Raw genomic sequence first — 20,503 nt, forward strand, 5'->3', positions numbered from 1 at the left:
CCAGTAAGAAAAAACATAGAGCTCTTGACTGTCCCAGACTCTGATTAAAATGTCCCTTCATGATCTCCTATAAAAACCCCTCATCCAATCTACGGACAAGTCAGGATTCAGCACTGAACCATAAGCAAGAAAGCTTATTCCAGAAAGCTGGAAGAAACAGTGATAGAAAAACAAAAGAAACAGTGTGAGCCAGAGAAAAATAACCACTCCTGCGTTTCTATAAACACAAGAGAGCAAGAGAATCCAGAAGTCTCTATGTTGGCTAGATGTCAAACAAAGCTGGCTAGGCCCTTGGAAGCATCCCAGGGAGAGGCCCAGGGCCCTGTGGATGTGAGTTTCTCAGAGTGCACGTCTCCACAGCCAGCCTGCTCTCTGCTCCCACAACAGCATTCAGGTGGGAAATTTAAAGTATTGATTTACAATAAACCCAACTCAGTATCAATTTATTAAATTGTTGATTTACAGCAAATAACTGACTTTTAGACTGCCAAGGGTAGACCACTTGCCTTGGGAAGTTTGATGTCTCTTTAAGACAATCAGCTCTCTCTAGTCACAGACCTGGGCTTTGGGGGCTACCTCTGCAGGAGGAGGACCTGGAAGATGGGGACCCAGAGGTCCTGGGGTAACGGTGGAGCAAGGCGGGGATGGACCGTCCCCTGAACGCACACACCAGAGGAAGCCCTCTGCCAGTTGTCCCTCCGCCTCACCACCCTCCTCCCTGCCCCCGACGATCCTCTGGAGTGTTCCAGTCTTCTTAGCAATTTCTCCCTCCTCTCCCCTCCTCCTTCCCCTCCTCCTTTGAAATACTGTCTAAGGAAACACGCACTATTTTAAAATAATCTGCTTGCTTGAGGGGAATGGAAATGAAAAGAACCCATCCAGCGTCTGAGGCTGGAGCAGCCTCCAGGCTTTAAGGTGAATCGCAGGCCCGAAGAGGAATTTGGGGACCAGGATAACGGGATGCAGCGCGGCGGCCCGCGGGGTGAAGGCTGCCGTCGTTCCCACGCGCAGCCACACGAGGGCGCCACGGGAGCGGCGCAGCGGCCCGCGCAGGGATGGCCGTGTGCTACCCGGGATGTGCCTGCCGCCGCCAGGGGCGCCGTCCCCTCCGCAGGGACTGGGCCAGCGTCGGGTGCCAAGGGAGGTGGGTCCTTGCTCAGGGGCCCCGGCAGGCTGGCAGGCACCAGAGCTTCTCCAACTGGTCACCTGGGCTTGGAAAACAGGGGTCCCCTATGTGCTCAAAACTGAAGACCCTTTCTCAGGTGCTTCTGGACCATGTTGTCCCCAGAGACTCCCTCTCCATCCTGGGGAGGGGAAGGGCACCCCAATAGTACCCGATATTGGACACATCATCCTCTGGGTGAGGGAGGGCTCAGAGCTAATTTCAGTGCTGTGGTGTTGCTTGCAACCAAACGTTGTGAAGCAAACTCATACCCACTTCATGTATAATGTATATAAACTGAATAATCCACATGCACACACGCTGGCTCCCATGCACGTTCACTCTCTCGACTTGGGGCCGCATCTGAGGCTTTGAGATGTGGAGAAATTTGCCCAGGATGGGTTTTTTTGGTTTTGCTGATGGATTGGGGAGCTGGTCCCATGGGGCAATTCTGGAATCCCTAGGTGAGGACATTCCTGTTATGACTGAGTAAAATAGAAAAATAGAAGCTCAGAGGCCTACTGGTACGCCCTTCCCCGTCCCCAGGGTCAGCACACGACTGCGGACTGTTCTGGTATTTCTCACTGCTTAATCAGAAGGAAAACATTTAATAAAACAGAGAGCACACAATCGTACCTCAGCAGGCCTGAAGTCCTGGCCCTGCCAAGGGTAGTCTACCTGTTTATTTCAACGTTCTAAATGGCGCCCTTCATGTCTGCTCCCCCTGGAAAAAGGCTTGCAGCCTGGAAACAGAGAACATGCCGGAGAAAGAAACAACTTCATCTCTAAGGGAAAGAAGGGAAAAGGCCACATCATCTCCTGTTATTGCAGTGAGGAAGGCCTCATCCCCCTGCCTGTGGGTGGGAGCGTGCTCTCCCTTGAGGGCCAGTTTGTGAGGCTCCCAGCCACGCTGGCATCCAAGCCTGGACTATAGTGCCAGGATTTTCAGGTAAACACGCCAGCAGCAGATGGAGCTTACAAATAACAGAATATAAACGTTCAAGCTGGGTGGGAGCTTAAATCCCTTCATTTCACAGAGCAAGATGGCAGTCCAGGAAGGATGAGTGAGTCACCCACATGATCTACGGTGGCAGACATCACCCTTTGTCCGCACCAGTGCCCTTACCTATCGGGTGGAGGCGGGGGTGGGGGGGGTCGGCGCATGTGAAATCCTTGACATCGATTTCAAGAACATTTGGAAACACAAATAAAAATAACTGTTGTCCAAGAAGAAGAAAATAAAGGTCACCTGTGCTTCCAGTGTCAAGAAGCTCAGAAATGATTTCTGTTGATGCTAGAATATATCCACAGTCACTCTGCTTCAATGCTTATCTTTCTCTCTAATTCTGTGCCCAACACCAGAGCATACAGACTTTTCAGACACACCTAGAAGGTCACAGCATTGCCCATACAGTATGCCACAAAAGATGACTTAATAATTCTAAAGATTCAGGGATGCTTGGGTGGCTCAGTGATTGAGCATCTACCTTCGGCTCAGGTCGTGATCCCGGGGTCCTGGGATCAAGTCCTACATTGGGTTCCCCACGGGGAGCCTGCTTTTCCCGCTGCCTGTGTCTCTGCCTCTCTCTGTATGTCTCTCATGAATACATAAATAAAATCTTTAAAAAATAATTACAATAATAATAATTCTAAAGATTTAGTATCAAAGAGACCATATTCTCAGACCATCATGCCAAAAAATCAGAAACAAATAACAAAGTTATACTTTCAAAGACATATTACTGGAAACTAAGAGAATATTGAATTTTGAAAGGTTAAAAAAGAAAACTTTTGCCAAATTACTAATTACTTAGAATTCTAATGCTGTGTATCAAAATGTGTGGGACCTACCACAGTAAATAGAGGGAAACTTAAAGACCAGCTATAAGACTCACTTAAAAAGCTGGAACAGGAGCAGTAAGGCACACTCAAGAAACAAGAAGGAAGAAACATAAGGGCAAAGATTAATGAAGGGGAGAAGAAAAAACAAAACAAAAATTTAACAGAACTCATAAGCTAATTCTTTAAAAAGATTAATGAAATAAAATTCTGACAGGACTGACCAAGAAAAGAGATGAGAAAGAGAAATTATCCATTGAGATACACAAATAGACAATGAAAGGGAGGAGCAAGCACAGGTACAACAAAGATAAATAATGCAATGACCCCTCTGAAGTGGTCTTGCTAAAATATAAAATGCATAGGGCCCCCAGGTGGCTCAATCAATTTTGTGCCCAACTCTCGATTTTGGCTTGGACAGGCTCTGCACTCAGCAAGGAGTCTGCTTGAGATTCTCTTTCTCCCTCTCTCTCTGTCCCTTCCCCCGCTTGCACTCACTCTCTAAATAAACAAAATCTTTTCTAAAAATATCAAATGTACATCTGATCAAGAGTTGAGGTTACACCACCGAGTACAAGAATACAGAGGACAGGGGGAACATGACAGACTAGAAACACAATCATGGGAAACTTGACAAATGACACAATTTCTTCAGACAAAAGGAAAACAGAGTGCAGGGAGCAGAAGGTTATGGAGAGATTAGAAGACAGGTCAACGGAGTGCAAGGCATAGACTGCTTTGATTCTGATTTAAACTTTGTAAGTGATATTTATGAGACAACTGGAAGTTTAAACACTAGTGGTTTCTTGATGTTGAGGAATTCTTAGTTTCTGGCAAGAGGTGATGGCATTGTAGATAGGTTGAAAATAGACAGTCTTTGTTTTTAATCTTTTTTTTTAAGATTTTATCTATTTATTCATGAGAGACACACACACACACACAGAGAGAGAGAGAGAGAGAGAGAGAGAGGCAGAGACACAGGCAGAGGGAGAAGCAGGCTCCATGCAGGGAGACTGACGTGGGACTCAATCTGGGGTCTCCAGGATCAGGCCCTGAGCTGAAGGCGGCGCTAAATCGCTGAGCCACCTGTGCTGCCCCAGTCCTTGTCTTTTGAAGATTATACAGGAGCCTCTGCAGTTGTCATGGACAATGTCAGAGGTTTACTTCACATTAGCATGAAGGGATGAGCAGAGGCTACCGGTGAAACAAGGTGGGCCAGGAGCTGATAACTATTGAAACATAGGGGAGCCAGTAATCCTTCTGTCTACTTTTGGATGTGTTTGAAATTTTCTAAAATAAAAGTCTTTTAAAGTGTTACAGAGAAGTGTACCCAAAACGATATAACACTCTAGATGTTATTGATGAATTTCTTGGGAAATATGAAGCATCAAGATATAGAATACTTGGCTAGAGCAGTAAAGATCAAAGAAATGGAAGTGGTAATCTCCAAAGCCCCAGCCGCAGATGGCTTCCCAGATGTGTTCCACCTAACTGTCCAGAGACAGATAATCTTTATCTCATCACAGATTGTTTCAGTAAATGAAAAAAGAGAGAAAAGTGCCCAGACTTCAATGTGAAATTAATGTAATCTTGATTCAAAACCAGATCAAGACAACACAAAGGGGAGAAAATGACAGGCCTCTTTCACTTATGAATGAGAATGCAAAAAAATAAGATGCAACTGAACTAATCCAACAATGATATAAAAATATATACTTTATCCCAGCAATAAAAGATTTGCCAGTGAATGCATTGATGTTACTCATCACAGTAAAGACCAAAGGAGAAAAACTACATATCTTTCTCAACAGATGCAGAAAAAGCATTTAATGTAGTACATCTATTTAAGATTTTATAATTTTAAAATTTTAGCAAAGTAGGGATAGAAAAAACAAGTTCCTTAAGTTGGTATCCAAAACCTAAATCAAACACTTTTCTTAATGGAGAAAATTTAGGCACGAGATTGGGAACAAGACGAATATGTACTATTACCGCTACTGTGTAACAGTGCTAGCTAGAGATCCTAACCCATGTAGTAAGAAAAGAGAAAAAAGAGGTAAAGCAAAGGGAAAGATCAAACTTCAATTATTTATAAAATATATGATCATCTATATAGAAAAGCCAAAAGAATAAAGCCCATTATAATTAATAAAATTGAGCAAGTTATCCGAAACAAGATCAACTTACACAAATTTCTAATGTTTCTCTATACCCGAGATTCTCAACTGGGAGTGATTATGCCTCTCAGGTAGGGTTGATACACTTAACAAGTAAAATTTAAAAGGATAATCAGTTAAATCTGAATTTCAGATAAGCAGTAAGAAATTATATGGTAAAACATGTCTCATGTAATTTTAGGGGTAAAATACCAGGTCAGTATTTTATGTGACAATCCTACCCCCAGAGGACATCTGGCAATGTCTGAAGACATTTTCTCACAACTGGGGAAGGGGGGCTACTGGCATCTGATGGGTATAAGCCAGGGATGCTGCTAACATCACACAATGCACAGGACAGCCCTCACAATGAAGGATCATCCGGGCCCAAATGGCAGTCGTGCCAAGATTGAGATGCTCTGGGATACAACCAGCCAGAAAATATAGTAAAAAATCAAGGACCACACACAGCAAATATAAACTTTCTGGGAACTAATTTAACAAAGAATGCACAAAACCTCTACAGAGAAAACTTTGAAACTCTGAGAAAAGGCAGAAAAGATTTTATGAGTACACAGAGATGTTCTATGCTCTTTTGAACGTGAAAAGTGTCAATTCCACTCTAAAAATCGCTAAATTCATTGTAATTCTAATCAAACATTAAGCTGATTTTTCTTTAGAGACTTGGGAAGCATTTTAAAGTGTACATGGAGGAATAACAGACCATAAGTAACACAGTCGAATCTGAAAAAGAAAAGTGGAGAAACTTGCTTTGCTAGATATTAAGGCACCTTAGAAAGCCATGGTATTAGAAAGTCAGTTACTTGCTTAAAAACAAACAAAAAAGATCAAGGAGCAGAGACAGACCCTTGTGAACTTAATATATTTTAGAAACACAGCCACAAATCCGTGGGGAAGGGCAGACTTACTAATGACATGAAAAACCAAACCCAAACAAAACTGGACCCTACCTATTATATGGAAGATGCACACCCACAGGGTTTTACACTAACTCTTTTTAAGTAAAGGATAAAACTATACATAAAATTAACAGAAGACAATGTGAGTGGACTATGGGTGAGAAAGGTCAGAAGTACAAGTCTCTGGGTGGATTTGCTTACACCAAAAGAAAGGACTCCTAGTCAACAAAGGATGCCGTGGGCACAAATAACAGACTGGGAGAAGACAGTTGTCCTATGTGAGGCAACAACAGACTGTTACCTCCGTCAAACAAGGGACTCTGGTAAATCAGCAAGTGAGAAGAACCCTGCTTAAATAGCCAGCAAAGAATATGGACAGTGAACTGAGGACCTTAAAAGCTAAGAAACCATAAAGAGATGCTCCCACTTATTGTAGAGAAGTGTAAATGGAAACAACCTCACTCTACGCTCAGCACAGTAATAAAAATCAGGAAGCTGGATAATGCCAAGGGCTGCCAGAGATGTGCCGTCGAGGACTTGGGGGCAGGCTTTCAGGAGAGGAACCTGGCAATACGGGATCAGTTTAAGTAAATGCACAATCTGTGATCCCGCTCTCCGGATCCTGTGAACGTGCCCAGAGAGGTCCTCCAAGGATGATTAACGGGATTTGTGCAAAGACGCTCCCCGCAGCGACCTCTGTGCAGCCAGAGAAGGCTGGGCCCCGCCCCCTGCCCCCGTGGGTCCCTCCCCGGGAGCGCACGGCGCAGGTGCACACCAGAGAATGTGCAGTGACACCAAGGAATGGGTTAGAGCTACGTGCGCTGGCATCTATGGGTCTTTTTTTTTTTTTAAATAAATTCCTTTCATGTTCACCACCACTCCTCTCTCTCCCTTTGGATTTTCTTTTTTTTTTTAATTTTTATTTATTTATGATAGTCACACAGAATGAGAGAGAGAGGCAGAGACACAGGCAGAGGGAGAAGCAGGCTCCATGCACCGGGAGCCTGACGTGGGATTCGATCCCGGGTCTCCAGGATCGCGCCGTGGGCCAAAGGCAGGCACTAAACCGCTGCGCCACCCAGGGATCCCTGCATCTATGGGTCTTTAAAAGCGTGATGCTTAATGGAAAAAAAAAAGACTTTTGGCCAACAACACTTGTAAATTAAAAAGCATGTCCACAAAGCAATAGATGCTTCAGACACACATATAAGTTGCACATCAACACAGTAACGTGACGGCTGATCATGAGTGAGTGCAGAATGGGAAAAAGAAATGAGGATAGGGGATCCCTGGGTGGCTCAGCAGTGTGGCGCCTGTCTTCGGTCCAGGGCGTGATCCTGGAGACCCGGGATCGAGTCCCACGTCGGGCTCCCTGCGTTGAGCCTGCTTCTCCCTCCGCCTGTGTCTCTGCCTCTCTCTCTGTGTCTCTCATGAATAAATAAATAAAATCTTTAAAAAAAAAAAAAGAAAGAAATGAGGATAAAGGGGAATATGAAGATAAAAAAGCAAGAAAGATCCTTGCAAAGATGAGAAAATAAATATGCTGAACTGAGGGGAATGAGTAATTTAGCCTCCTGCACCTGGAGCCCAAAGAAAACAAGGCGACAAAGGAAAAAAAAAAGGGTACAATGGGCTTGACAGAAGCTGGAAAAGCTACTTCCCAGCTGCAAGTTAACTGGGGTGCAGACTGTCCAACTGTTCTCCCCACTCACCCCCCACTCCTAAGGAGACATCAGGAGCTGGACAGAGAGGCAGCATGAGGGGAACCAGTGAGCATAGGGGTGGGGGGGCTGCTGAGAGTCTCCCAGGGCCGGTGTCCAAATCCCAGAGGGGTGAGGGGTCAGCTGAGGGGATGTTCAGGGAAACACAGTAATCCTCGAACATAGTGTGTGTATATATATATATTTTTTTTTTAACAAAAACAGGATCCCGATAGAATGTTATGTTCAACTTTCAACATGAAGCAGCGTGCTGTCAACGCTTCCTGTCATATTAAGTGTTCTTCAACAACTCTCATGCTTTTATGGGGTCCAGGCCCCACCCTCCGCTGCTCAGTCCACAGCTTCCCTTTCCAGCTGGTTCCCAGGCAGTCTCTACCAATGGAGACACTGCAGAGAGCCAGATGAGAGGGTTATTTCTTTTCTTTTTTTTTTGAGAGGGTTTATTTCTTTTCTTTTTTTTTTGAGGGTTATTTCTAACCACCCTTCCTCCCTGCCCAGTGGTTCCAGATCCTGCATCCCCTCCCCAGCTTTTGGACTCTGTCCAGCCAGAGGGCTAGAAAGGCTTTCTTTCTTTCTTTTTTTTTTTTTTTTTTTTTACATTGCTAATCTCTGGGTTGCTTCTCCATACTCCGGCTTCTCAGCTTTTCAACACCTGTATAACCAAGCCCCAGAACTAAAATCTGACATAACTGGCTCAGATGATCTTCCTCACTGAACTCTGATGCAGGACAAGTAGACCCATTGTACAAGATGCCCCTTTTCTTTTTTTTTATAAATCGTGTAATCATCAATACCCTCAGAGCTAAATCTTGGTCTCCAACTATCTGTGTTTCCTCTGTACAAATTTCTAGAAAATTACACAAAACATGCTTTGGATGCATGTCGCCTGTCCCCCCTAAATGGTTGTACCAGCTTGTACTCCCAATAGTGTCACAGATGTTTTCATAATCTCATTCTCAAACAGGGCCATGTCAGTGGGGGTCAGCAGGGTCTACTGAGGAAAGGATTGCCCAGGTTTGCATTTTGTTTATTGGAGAGACGGGAAAGGTTAAGGAGAGAACAAACGGCACATGCTTTTTAGATGTTCCCATAAGTAGGGCTTTCTATCCTGAATGTGAATCAAATGCCTAAAGAGACCAGCCAGAGCCCCCGAGTCCCCTGCTAATGGCTCAGCTGAACTCCTTCAACAGTAGTCTACTGCACCAGCCATGCTTCTTCACTGATGCTTGAAAGCTAGAGGCTCAAAACTGGCCTAGGAAAGGTCATCTATCTTCCAGCTTCACTGGAACCATGGTTCTGAGAAGAAAGATATCCAGGGTCAAGACCAAGTCTTGGCCACATACCTGCCAAGCAAGCACATGCAGTCAAAATCAAGATAGGCAATTATTCAGACCAGAAGTCATAATATGCCCCACAGATGATGGTACCCTTAAAAATCCTCATGAAACACACGTTGGCTATTTTGAAAAATGTTAAAATTTATTAATAGTTAACCTCACATAGTTAATTCAACTAGTTCTTTATTATACATGACAACAACTTTACTAGACTGAGTGCTCAAAGATTTGAGATTCAACACTTCCCAGTCAAAGATTGAGATTTACTGTATTTACATCAGGCAAAGCAGCATCAGCAAGGAACTGTCACCTAATCATGGGGACACAGACATTCAAAATGCATTTTCTTTTTTGGAAACCAATGACATAACTTTAATAGCTATACACACAGCTCTACCCTTTAAAAAAAAGGTGCAATTTCACAGACAGTGCCTAATTTTCAAGTTTAAAAGTTAAAATTCATCTCTACTTCTTGGGCATTCTTTAGTGATACACAGACCCAAACATTGTTCTCAACAAGTGTGATACGTGTGCAAAGTTGGGTGCTAGTGAGTCCTGTCTTTTCTTCCTCATGATCCTTGATTCCTACTCAATAGTGTTCTGGGGCCATTCCCTCTTTACCATGTAGTCGCAGTAGGTGGGTGTGCATAGCTTAGGGAAGACGTGGCTTTCAGATTCAGAATGAACTGCACTCCTGAAAAGTAGAGCATAGATTTTATGTCCCCCTCCCCCCACACCCACCAACAGTTTGAAATAAATACCGTATATAAAAACAGCTCAGCGTTGAGAAGCCCTTGGACAATGCTTCTTGTAAAAACATTTACAAATAAACCAATTTTGCTAGGAGGGCACAAATCTGCCAAAGGTGTTGTTCCTGAGGTTTTGTTTGATTGCTTCATTGTTTGGTTTAGGTTTGCTATTAATAATAGTTAGACGGAATTTTCTTTAAATGTTTTTGGCGGCTTCCTTTATCTTCTTAGATAGCTTAAAAATACTACTGGCTGTCCTAATGACAATTCTTAAGCAGTGAGTCTGTCTGAAAGGATTCCTGTTTGCTTTGGTTAAGAGCCCAAGTAATATTACCCCAGGAAGGTCTAGACAGAGCAGCTAGTTGCTGTGGTCTCTGTGATCTGTAGACTCAGCTTCCCTCACTGCCTCCTGCCTTCCACATTTCCCAGTCTGCAGGCTAAAAAGGAGCTGGGAAGAAGCTACTTGGCCATTCACTCACCCTGAAGAGGCTTCCCTTCTCTTCCTGCAGGTGAATGAGGTATTTCTAGTAACCTATCAGTATCTTCACCTTCCATCCTGTAACTACGTTCATTGACTACAGAGGCCAAGTCTGAAAAGACCCTGTGTATTTACATACAGAACAAATTGACATATAAATATATTACATACAACCAATCATTACATACAGTGTCAAAATAAAGGAGCAGATGGACTTCATGAACTAAGTAAATTTCAAACATAAATTAAAATGAAAATAGAATTGTTTCCACTTCTGCAGGAAAATTTTAAAAACAGACCAAAAAAGTCTCCCCTGCCCCAGAGGTCCGTTGCTTATAGGTGACTCCAGAACCCACAAGGAGATATGACATGGTCTTCAACAGGATGTATCAACTCATGGCCTTGGTTTTGCTTTCTCAGATTCAGGATGCTTTCATTCCAGTAAGAGCATCCACTGGAATCCACCAGGCTTGTAAATGAGGTTAAAAAGGGACTGCCACATCACCATCCATGGATTTCCCTCCATTGCTGCCTCTATGCTTCCCTCTTCCCCCCAACCATTTCTGCCTATGGGAGAATCAGGATCAAGCTAACTTGATCTCCAGAGGGATCTCAGAGGAGACACAATAGCAGCCCCCGCATGCTGGGGGATGCTCTTCACTTAGAAATAAATATCATGTTCAAGGTCCATGGTGAAGCAACCATATCTTTTCATTAGTGTCCCCATCCTGTAGGATGAGACAGGGACATGGAATTTGGTCAGGGGGATTATTAGAGGTTAAAATTTGTCTGAAGTTTTAAAAGAACCGGTAGGAATAGTTGTGACAAATATGAACAAGTCCTTACTTCAAAACATATTTATCTCAAGAGGCCAAGTCTTGGGGATTGAACTCAAAGTGGGTATCCACAGACAGCACACCCAGTCCCACGGGCTCCTCTCTGCCGAGGAAAAGCCGAGGGGCCTGTCTCTGACACAGGGGATGACATCTTATAATTTAAAGTGGGGGAGAGGGGGAACCAGAGGAAGTCCCTTCTGATTTCTGGGACTCTACCGCTGTCCAGCCTCGCGGATGCGGCAGGCCACAGCAGTGATGAGAGCCGCCCCCTTCCCGCTGCCGTCCTCTGACTCGAGAAAGGACACGTCACATTTCGGAGCCAGGTCCTTCACTGTCTCATGCATGATTTTGGCAAAGCTGCAAATGTTGGGTAGAAGACACAGGAAAAAAAAAAAGAAGCACCTTAGTCATGATTGATTTGTGTCCTCCGAGGTGAGATCCTAGGAAGTGATGCTGGAACCCCAGGAACTACTAAGATGAGCAAAAGGATGACAGCTTCCGTGTATGAAACACTGCGTATTGCATATCAGAAAACCAAGGCTTCGAGTGGCTAGCAACATGCCCAAATTCTATGTCACAGCAGGCAAATGGGGAGCCGAGAGCCACTGTAAGGCAACTGAGATTTTGGAAATTGTGCTTTTTTTTAAATTTATTTATTCATGAGAGATACAGAGAGAGAGAGAGAGAGAGAGGCAGAGACACAGGCAGAGGGAGAAGCAGGCTCCACACAGGGAGCCCGACCCGGGACTTGATACCAGGTCTCCAGGATCACGCCCCAGGCTGAAGGCAGCGCTAAACCGCCGAGCTACCCGGTCTGCCCAGGAAATTGTGTTCTTAAAACTCATCAGTGGGAATAAAGATTCAAGAGTCATGGGCACCTCAGGAAGGAAGACCAAGCCCCATGCATGCGATATTTTATTTCCCAGGGGTAGGGATTCACATTAGACCCACATCTAATCCGAGATGCCATTAAAGGACCAGGCTCGGGGTTGTTGCCTGCACATTGTGGTGATCACAGCCTTTCAGTGTGGGACTAGGGAAAGAGATAAGTCACCACTTTCCCCAACCGAGCAAGGGCAGGAAGCCCTCATCATCTACGAAACAAGCCTCAGTGCCAGTGCCTTAACTTCTATGTCCCTCTCAGCTCTCAATTCAGACCAAGATTCCCACTTATGAGACATTAATCATTAATGGACTTGGAACTCCAAGGTTCTCTCTTTTTACGTTGTAACCCTGGGCAAATCTCTCAACTCCTTGGAACAATCATGGTGAGAGCCACCAACATTTCAAAAGAGGAGTCTCTCTATCTTCACTCTGTCCCACCTACTGTCCAGACTAGCATGTATCAGCTCTATTCTTCTTAACTTTGAGCTGAGAAGCTTCTAGGGGAAAGGGATTGAGGTACTTCCTGAATTCAAAATGATTTATCCAAAACATATGCAAATAAGTGAAGAAGGGACAGGAACAATGGTTGATGAAAGGAGAGAAGAAGAGAGCTGGAGAGACAGGGAAAAGTATTGAAAGAAAAGGGAATTCAACACTTCCACTCTGGTGGGAGTTCGAGGGACATGTTTCCTATGAAAGAGCCAGACAGTAGGTAGATACACTTGCAGCTTTGTGAGCAACTACTCTGCCATTATAGAGTGAAAGCAACCAGAGGCAACACATATGTCACGTGTGGGCAGAGCTGCATTCCAATAAAACTTTATTTATAAAAACAGTCGTGGCTGCAGTCGGCCAGCCCCCACTCCAGACTGCAGAAAATACCTCACTCCAGGGTTCCAGCATCCGTTTCCTAGAATGTTCACATCAGGAGCACTGTTTGTAGCAGACAAAAATCTAGAAATAACCCAATATCAACTAGCAGTACAAGAAACTATAGTAGACTCATTCAAAGGTATGCTACCCAGCCCTGAAAATTAATGAACTATACCCACATACTTCAGTGTGGATGCATCTCAAAATTATAAATGCTGTGTAGGAAAAGCCAGTCATGAAAGGAGAGATGGAGAGAGAGAGATACATGGCAGAGGAAGCAAGGGACTAAGTCACCAGAGTACCTTCCCCTGGCAGAGGGACAGGGGTGTAACCCTGAGTCCTCCAAGCTGGGTGGTAAAACACAAGCCTACTTCTGGTTATTAACCTTTAAACTAAAGTGTATGTGTTATAGACACACATTTTAGATGCTGGGTGGTTTGCTAGAAAATAAAAAAAGGGGAGAAAGAGAAGGGAATGCAAGGAAAGAAGAGATGGGGAAAGAAAAGACCGACGGGGCGAGTGGAGGTCAGGCACTCACTGAGGATGGAGCTTGTAGAGGGTCCCATCCACGCCCACTGTCACTTTGAGGGTGTCCAGCCCACGGTTTTCTCGTATTTTGTCCACCACGGCAGCCATGCCTGCACCACAGAGCTGGGCTGCCCGCCGTGCCACTACAGTGCACACCTCTTTGACAATGATGCTGTCGTCACAGGTGCTCTCGAGCCCCAGGTGGTGCAGGATGGCACGGACCTGCAGCAGGGCCAGGCAGTCACTGCAGAGTGGGGGTGGGGGGAGACAGCAAGGGGTCAGTGACATACACCAGGGGCCTGGCCAGGCGGCAGCCCCCAAAACACGGCTCCTATGTTTGAAGCAGTCTAGGAACCCGTGCCCATCCCACTGGGCCACACAGAGCCCCTCCTGAGTGTGACAGGAGCACAAAGAAACAGCTCCTATGTCCACTTGGCCTGGGCAAGGCGGGGCACTGCTACCATACAACTGGTATTTAAGAAAAAAACAGGAAATTCACTGTCTAGTTTTGCACTCATTTGGAAAGAATAAAGACAGTGATAATGCCTGTGGTTGGCCTTTTCGGCTGCAAAGCTCTCTCATACCCATTTCGTTATTATTCACGGGTCAACAGGACCAGCATAGACCTCTGTTCTATCTCCACTCCCCCACCCGGAGAGTTACTCATGTGCTCTTTATGAAATAAATGTAAATCAAATTTTAAGAAGAAAATTAATTTATTATATCAAGGGAACTGTTTTAGAACTCCAGAATCAGCTTCCTGCACACAAACGGACATGCAAACTCAAATATATTCTTTCTATTCACTGATACAGATCCCCCCCCCACTCAGGCTGGTCATCCAGTTCCTGGTTTTCCATACACCTGAGAGTAATGCACAGCATTAATTTTTAAAGGGCTCTGAGATTCACTGTTCTCATTTGGAACAGGCTTTGCTGCCGTTAGACTGGAAGAGGGAGGTACTGCTTTAATGAGCTGCCACATGGCCTGATTTCTGATTGCCTGATGTGCCAACCTTCACTCAATCCTGCTTGTCTTATCGCCATGGCAGCAGTTAAGAAGCGCCCTCCTGCCAGGCGCAAGTGCTTTAATAGACTATATCCTCTGTGTGTTCCAATTTATATCGTAGAAGCAAGTATCTTCCTAACTTAGATGGTTGACCTAAAACCCAACAATACTACTTTGCATGGGCTCCTGTCAGTTCAGCAGGATTTTCCATGCTTAAAATGCCAACTATCCATAAGTTACTTTAAATAAACAGTATAGATATGAATGTCTCTGCTACCAAACTGACCGGTAGATAAGCCATGCCCTAATCTTACTTGAGCTATGGAAATCCTTTCAGCTTGTCTGTCCATGAGAGGGAGGACACAGTCCCACCCTACCCCGGGCCCAAATTCTCACCTCTCAATCTGAGACAGAAACTTGGTTTCAAAGATTCCTCTTGTCTTGAGCCGCTCAGAGATGCGGCCACGGAAGAGCAGCCCACGCTTGGTGAAATCGATGAGGATGTTCCGGACAATCTCACCCAGGTACATTCCACTGATCATTTTCTCGAATCTGCAATGCAGGTGATGTTCATGGAGGTTACATAGGAAGGTGAGATGCCCAGAGAATTAGCAAGTAGAGGGCATGCAGATTCCCACCAAGGAAGGAAGTGCCACTTGATTCACTTGGGCAGGATTCCTGGTATCCATACACACTGACCCACAGCCTTCTTGAAACTGAAAACAGCACCTGCCTGAGGCCCATGGGCTTCCTTGGGATCATCCTCATCTCCTGGGCTCATCACCTTCCAATGCTTCCTCCCAGCTCCTTGAGCAGGGAAACATACCCAAAGCCCTCCTCCAAGAAAAGGGCAGGATGCTGAGTCTTAATCGTGAACTTCCCGAGGTATTCTGCATGCTTTCTTTCCAAACCATGACATCACGATCACCCAAGTAACTAGAGCCAACTGGAGATTCCCTGTCTTGTCCACTAGAATTGAATGGGACTACTCAATGGCTTGAGGATCTTCTGGCCCTGCATAGTGCTTTTTAAAAAGTTGAGACCCCCAGTTTCAACCAAGATCCCCATCACCACTCCATCTTGTCTCACCCTTTGTTTCATTAATGACACCTGTCTGGCCCCTGTAAGCATTTTAGTCTGTGACCTCTACTTTCAACAAAAGTGTATTCTGCAGGACTATGGCCCTTGATGAATCCAGTTAGGAAACACTATACACACCCTCCCAGGGGGAAGTGTGCTGGATCTTATACTATCATCCCACAGCTCAGATCCCCTCTCTGCCAGGCTGGGGCTGGCCCTTGTCCAGTCCTGACAATACAGAGAGCTACATACCGCATGGATGGAGGAGGAGGAAGAGACACAGTCCTGTCTGCTTCCTGTTCCTCTCTCTGCCACACCAGCTTCTTTATCCTACTTCAGCAGATTGCTGTTTTCCCTCACCATCCCAGACCTAGGTTTTAACCCCCTCTCTCCTGTTCTCACAGGCAGGGGTGGGGAGGCTGCTTCTAGCATTTCCTTGTTCTGTGTTCCTCAGTGTCCCCCTTTCATGTCTTTTTGTCCCTCTAAAACCTATGTGACCAATTCCCTATAGGAAATGCTCCTCAAAAACAAGTCACAACTATTGTGACTTGTCCTCCCAACTGAGCTTTGAAAGTGTCACAGTCCAGCAAGGAGAACTTTCCAGATATATTTGACAATAAACTTTCCAAGAAAACTTCCTCTCTTGGGAATGAGTGTCCTGGGATTTGCTGCTGTAGAGGATCTGATAGTTTCAGGGTACCCATACCAGGACCCACATGCACCAGGGGTGCCTACCTCTGTTTGCCGGGGTTAAGGGAGAGCTCATCCACAGCCACATCAAACTCTGTGCGGATGTCGTCAAGGCATCCATTGTCCCCGAAGGCCCCCCATTCCATGTTGACACACATCCGACCCTCTTCCCCCTCCACCAGCTCCACGTTCCGCATCTCCTCCATGTAGCAGGCATTGCTGCCCGTGCCTGCCAAATACAGACACATCAGCATCTCGTTCAATACCATCCTCCCCTCACCCGAGGCTGGGGGTCGCCGCCCAGGAATGACAGCTGGGTCCTTACCAACAATGAGGCCGACTTCACAGTGAGGGTCTTCATAGCCACAGGTCATCATAGTCCCAACTGTGTCGTTCACCACAGCAACCACGTCCAGGTCAAACTCCTGACAGGGTAAAAGCAGATCCCCAGTCCACACCAATGAACCACATTTTCCTTCAGACACTTGTGCAAGGGAGATTCCTACGTATATGAAATGTATTTTATAAAGCACAGCTGCTTCTCTTTTCATTCAGGTCTCTACTCAAATGTCACCTCCTCAAAGACCTCCCCTGTTTGTGCTATTTGAGGGTGCCCTTCCCTAGCCCATTCACGCTGTCCTCACCCAACTTCATTTTTCTTTCACAGCCCTATAGCACCTGACATAGGCTCATGGGTTTGTTTACAGCACAAGAGTTTGTTGTGCTCACTGCTGAATCCCCAGTGCCAGGAGCAGGGTGGGCTTGACACATGGGGGACACTCAGTCATCACTGAAGGATCACATTAATTCTTCCCCGAACCCACTACCCCCCTTTCTGCACTCAGGTCACTACCATAGGCCATGCCTCCCCCACCTCTCGCCGGTGGATGGCTTCCTTCAGCAGAGTGACCACATCCTCTCCCTCGCAGCCTGATGCCTTGAAGCCTTTAGTCCACTTGAGGAGGATGCTCTAAAAATCAAGAGCACAGATGAGGGTGTCAGAAGAGGGTTCCTGTGTGATTCCTACAGCCTGGCCAGGCTTCCTATTCCCACCCTCCCCAGGTCATACGGGGCCCCTTTCATAACCAACCATCTCTCCTACACATGACTGAGCACCTACTATGCATGCGTTCTATCATTTAATCCTCACAGCAAACTGGTGAAATGGTTATCATTAACAGGCCCATTTTCTTGGTACCTGCAGCTCTGGAGTAACCCTGCCCAGGGCCAGAAGCTTGAAAGGAGAGGAGCAGGACCCCCAGGCTCACCAACTGCATGGGCCCCCAAACACCACACAAGCACTCCTGCCAGGGAGCGAAGTTCTATTACATGTGTTTCTTTCACTGGTAAAAGCAGTTTGCTCTGTCCTGTTCTATATTTACATCAGAAGTCAGAGTCTGTCTCTTAATTGTCAAATTCCAGTAGGGCATGAACAAGTGCCCTGACCATAGTTGGGTGACAGCTGGGCTTCATACCACCCCTATGAGGGAAGCACTCTAGGCTCCTCAGAGCCCCGCCATGAGCCACTGTTTTTAATGTGGCCATCTGTCATGTCACAGGGGAACAGAGGTTCCCTGGTGGTTTTACATGTGGGAGAACTGCTTCGTGTCTTGTCCTGACTCCCTCTTTGCAGTTGTAGCCCATCAGGAGACAAGCATTAGGGACTCCTGAGCCCCATCCTGCAAGGCCAGAATCCACACATGGGCTGTATGCTCACTATCCACCCACCAGCATGGTTCCCCAGGCCTTGCTCAGCATTTTATGGCCCAGCAAGGGATCACAAGCCACAAGTCAACCTGGATGCATCACACTGTGTTCAGATCCCAGGAGATTTGGAAAAACAAGATATAATCTAAGCCAGTGTCCTGCTTTACATACTTATATCCTAACAACTGTGTGCTCACCTCCACCTAACTGTCTTGCCTACAAATTAGCTTCACATCTCTAATGAAATTTTCTATTTGGCTCTCAAGTTTACAGAATGACCAAATAACATTATTCCAGGTGGTCCTTAATAATAAGATGTGGAAAGGTGCCTGAAGCTGGGGAGACTTGCCCCAGGCCACCAGGTGGTCAAGGCAGCTTTAGGTCTCTGGGCCTCAGCACCTGCTGATTTTCCACTCAACAGGATGATCTTACCAGAGCAGAACCCGGTTTACAGACAGACCAATGACAGAGAGAAGAACTCAGCTTCTACTTTATCTGCTATTAATTTTTACAATGCTAGACTATTCACGTGCTCCCTAGAGAAACTTAGAACATACAGAATGAAATCTAATACAATGATCTGGAGTCTTATAATTCAGATAGAAACAGTGAACATGTTCTTGAGCCACCTGATAAATACATAAAGATATATACATGTTGGCATGAAAAGTAAGGTGTGTCTATTTAAAAATATTTCAGTATGAAAAGCCTGGAAGCATATATACTGGAGTACTAGGTTCTCATCTTCTTATGAATTATAATTTTTATAGGCTTCTATATTGTAGAGACTATCTTTTTCTTATAAAATTTGTTAGTCTTACCATTAAGTTTTTTTTCCCATATCATTGCAATTTCTTCCAAAAAAACTAGTTACTGCTAAGAGGCAGTGCATGGCTCAGAATTTGTTAACTATTTCCCAACTGTTGAATAATTGGATTTGTTCCTAATGCTTTCATTATAACATGCAATGTTTCATTAAGCATCACAAATATTTATCTTCATGTTCCCTTCGGTAAACTGATGCAAATGGAGAAGGCTTTGAAAACCCAATGCATTGACACTGAGAACCATAATGTTTCGAGACAAAGAAATGAGAAATGCTGGGGAGAGGGAATCAGAGGAAGGTGGTCAAAGGTACAAGCTTCCAATGATAAGGGAAGTAAGTGCTCAGGATGGAATGAACAGAGCAAACACTGCTATACAGCATATTTGAAAATTGTGAAAGAGTAGATCCTAAGAATTCTCATTACAAGGAAAAAAAATACTTTTTTAGTTCTTTTTCTTGTTTTTTATCTATATGAGATGACAGATTTTTTTTTGAGAGAGAGAGATGACAGATGTTAACTAAACTTACTGTGATGATCATTTCACAAAAGATGTAAGTTAAATCATCGTGCTGTTCTCCTTAAACTTACATGGTGTTCATGTTACCATCTCAATAAAACTGGCAAAACAGAAAAGCAAAGAGTAACACTGCCCTATTAACACCGGACAAATGGTGAGACAGATGTTGGGAAATATTGGATTAGGCAAGGGTTTTTATTGTAGGACATCCCAAAACCTCCACTAGACTGGCGCATATGATGAATTTAACTCAGAGGCGAGTAGGAGGAAGCACTTATGAAACTCAGCTGAGCAACATCAAGGCTGCTATTCCAGGATCCTGTGGCAAATGCTGGCCTCTCTTCCCCACTGGACCAAACTCCCTGTACCTGAGACGTTTCCCACTTCTGTGCTCTCCTCCACACTGCCAGGCCTGTCTGCCCTTCTTTCCCATCCACTCACTCTTCACACTTGGATGACGATCCAAGTCTTCTTCCCAGGTATGCGCTTAGGTTAAAGTCATACTGTGCAGCCTCCGGGCTCCTGTACCTGATGGGTGCCCTGTTCCCAACAGCAGCTCATGTCTTCCTGAGCTTGCTTACTTTACATCAGCACAGTCTGTGTGTGAGCCCCTAAAGCAGGAACCATGCCTTGTGTACCCTGGCCACTTTGTCCACCGCATACTGTCCATTCATAAACAGGCAGGTAAGCATCTAGAGAACCAACTGACACAGAGAGACAACTGCTTAGGCAATAGTATCCTAACAACCAATATGCTGACTGTCAACCCACAACAAACCCAGGCCTGGTACTCAGCTCTCTTACATTCCCAATACACCATGTCCAGAATATCTGAGCACACCAGCTCTTCATTCACGGAAGGCAAGTTGAAAAGGAATGAAAAGGGAAGCAAGGACTCAAGAAGAACTAGGGCATCTAAGCAACAGGAGATGAATGAAAATGTCCCACAGGAGCTGGTGGGCACCATTGAGAACAGGGTCTCAGATACAGGAAATCAGAATTCAAATCTTAGCTTGGCCACTCTTAAGCCTTCTGATCTGGTGCAAGATACTTGACATCTCTTTTGTTTTCCTTTCTGCAAAATGGGAATATAAACACCTACCTTATATAACTGCTGTGAGGGTTAAATGAGATAACACATAGGAGGAAGCCTAGCATAGTGCCTGGCATAAAGTGCTGCAAAAATGTTC

General features: G+C 45.1%; 1 protein-coding gene across 1 annotated transcript in view; it reads right to left on the bottom strand.

Moving 5' to 3' along the window:
- Nucleotides 1-9,256: 9,256 nt before the first annotated feature.
- Nucleotides 9,257-20,503, bottom strand: part of HK2 (hexokinase 2) — a 61,763-nt gene continuing 50,516 nt past the window's right edge. Inside the window, exons 13-18 of the mRNA XM_055312462.1 lie at nucleotides 17,137-17,232; nucleotides 16,588-16,687; nucleotides 16,308-16,491; nucleotides 14,889-15,044; nucleotides 13,495-13,728; nucleotides 9,257-11,555 (exon numbers count right to left, since the gene is read on the bottom strand). Of these exons, the coding sequence (XP_055168437.1) occupies nucleotides 11,411-11,555; nucleotides 13,495-13,728; nucleotides 14,889-15,044; nucleotides 16,308-16,491; nucleotides 16,588-16,687; nucleotides 17,137-17,232 (915 nt within the window). The 3' untranslated portion in view covers nucleotides 9,257-11,410. The remainder of the gene's footprint in view (nucleotides 11,556-13,494; nucleotides 13,729-14,888; nucleotides 15,045-16,307; nucleotides 16,492-16,587; nucleotides 16,688-17,136; nucleotides 17,233-20,503) is intronic.

The sequence above is a fragment of the Nyctereutes procyonoides genome, unplaced genomic scaffold (assembly GCF_905146905.1).
Source record: "Nyctereutes procyonoides isolate TBG_1078 unplaced genomic scaffold, NYPRO_anot_genome, whole genome shotgun sequence".
NCBI classification, from domain to species: Eukaryota; Metazoa; Chordata; class Mammalia; order Carnivora; family Canidae; genus Nyctereutes; species Nyctereutes procyonoides.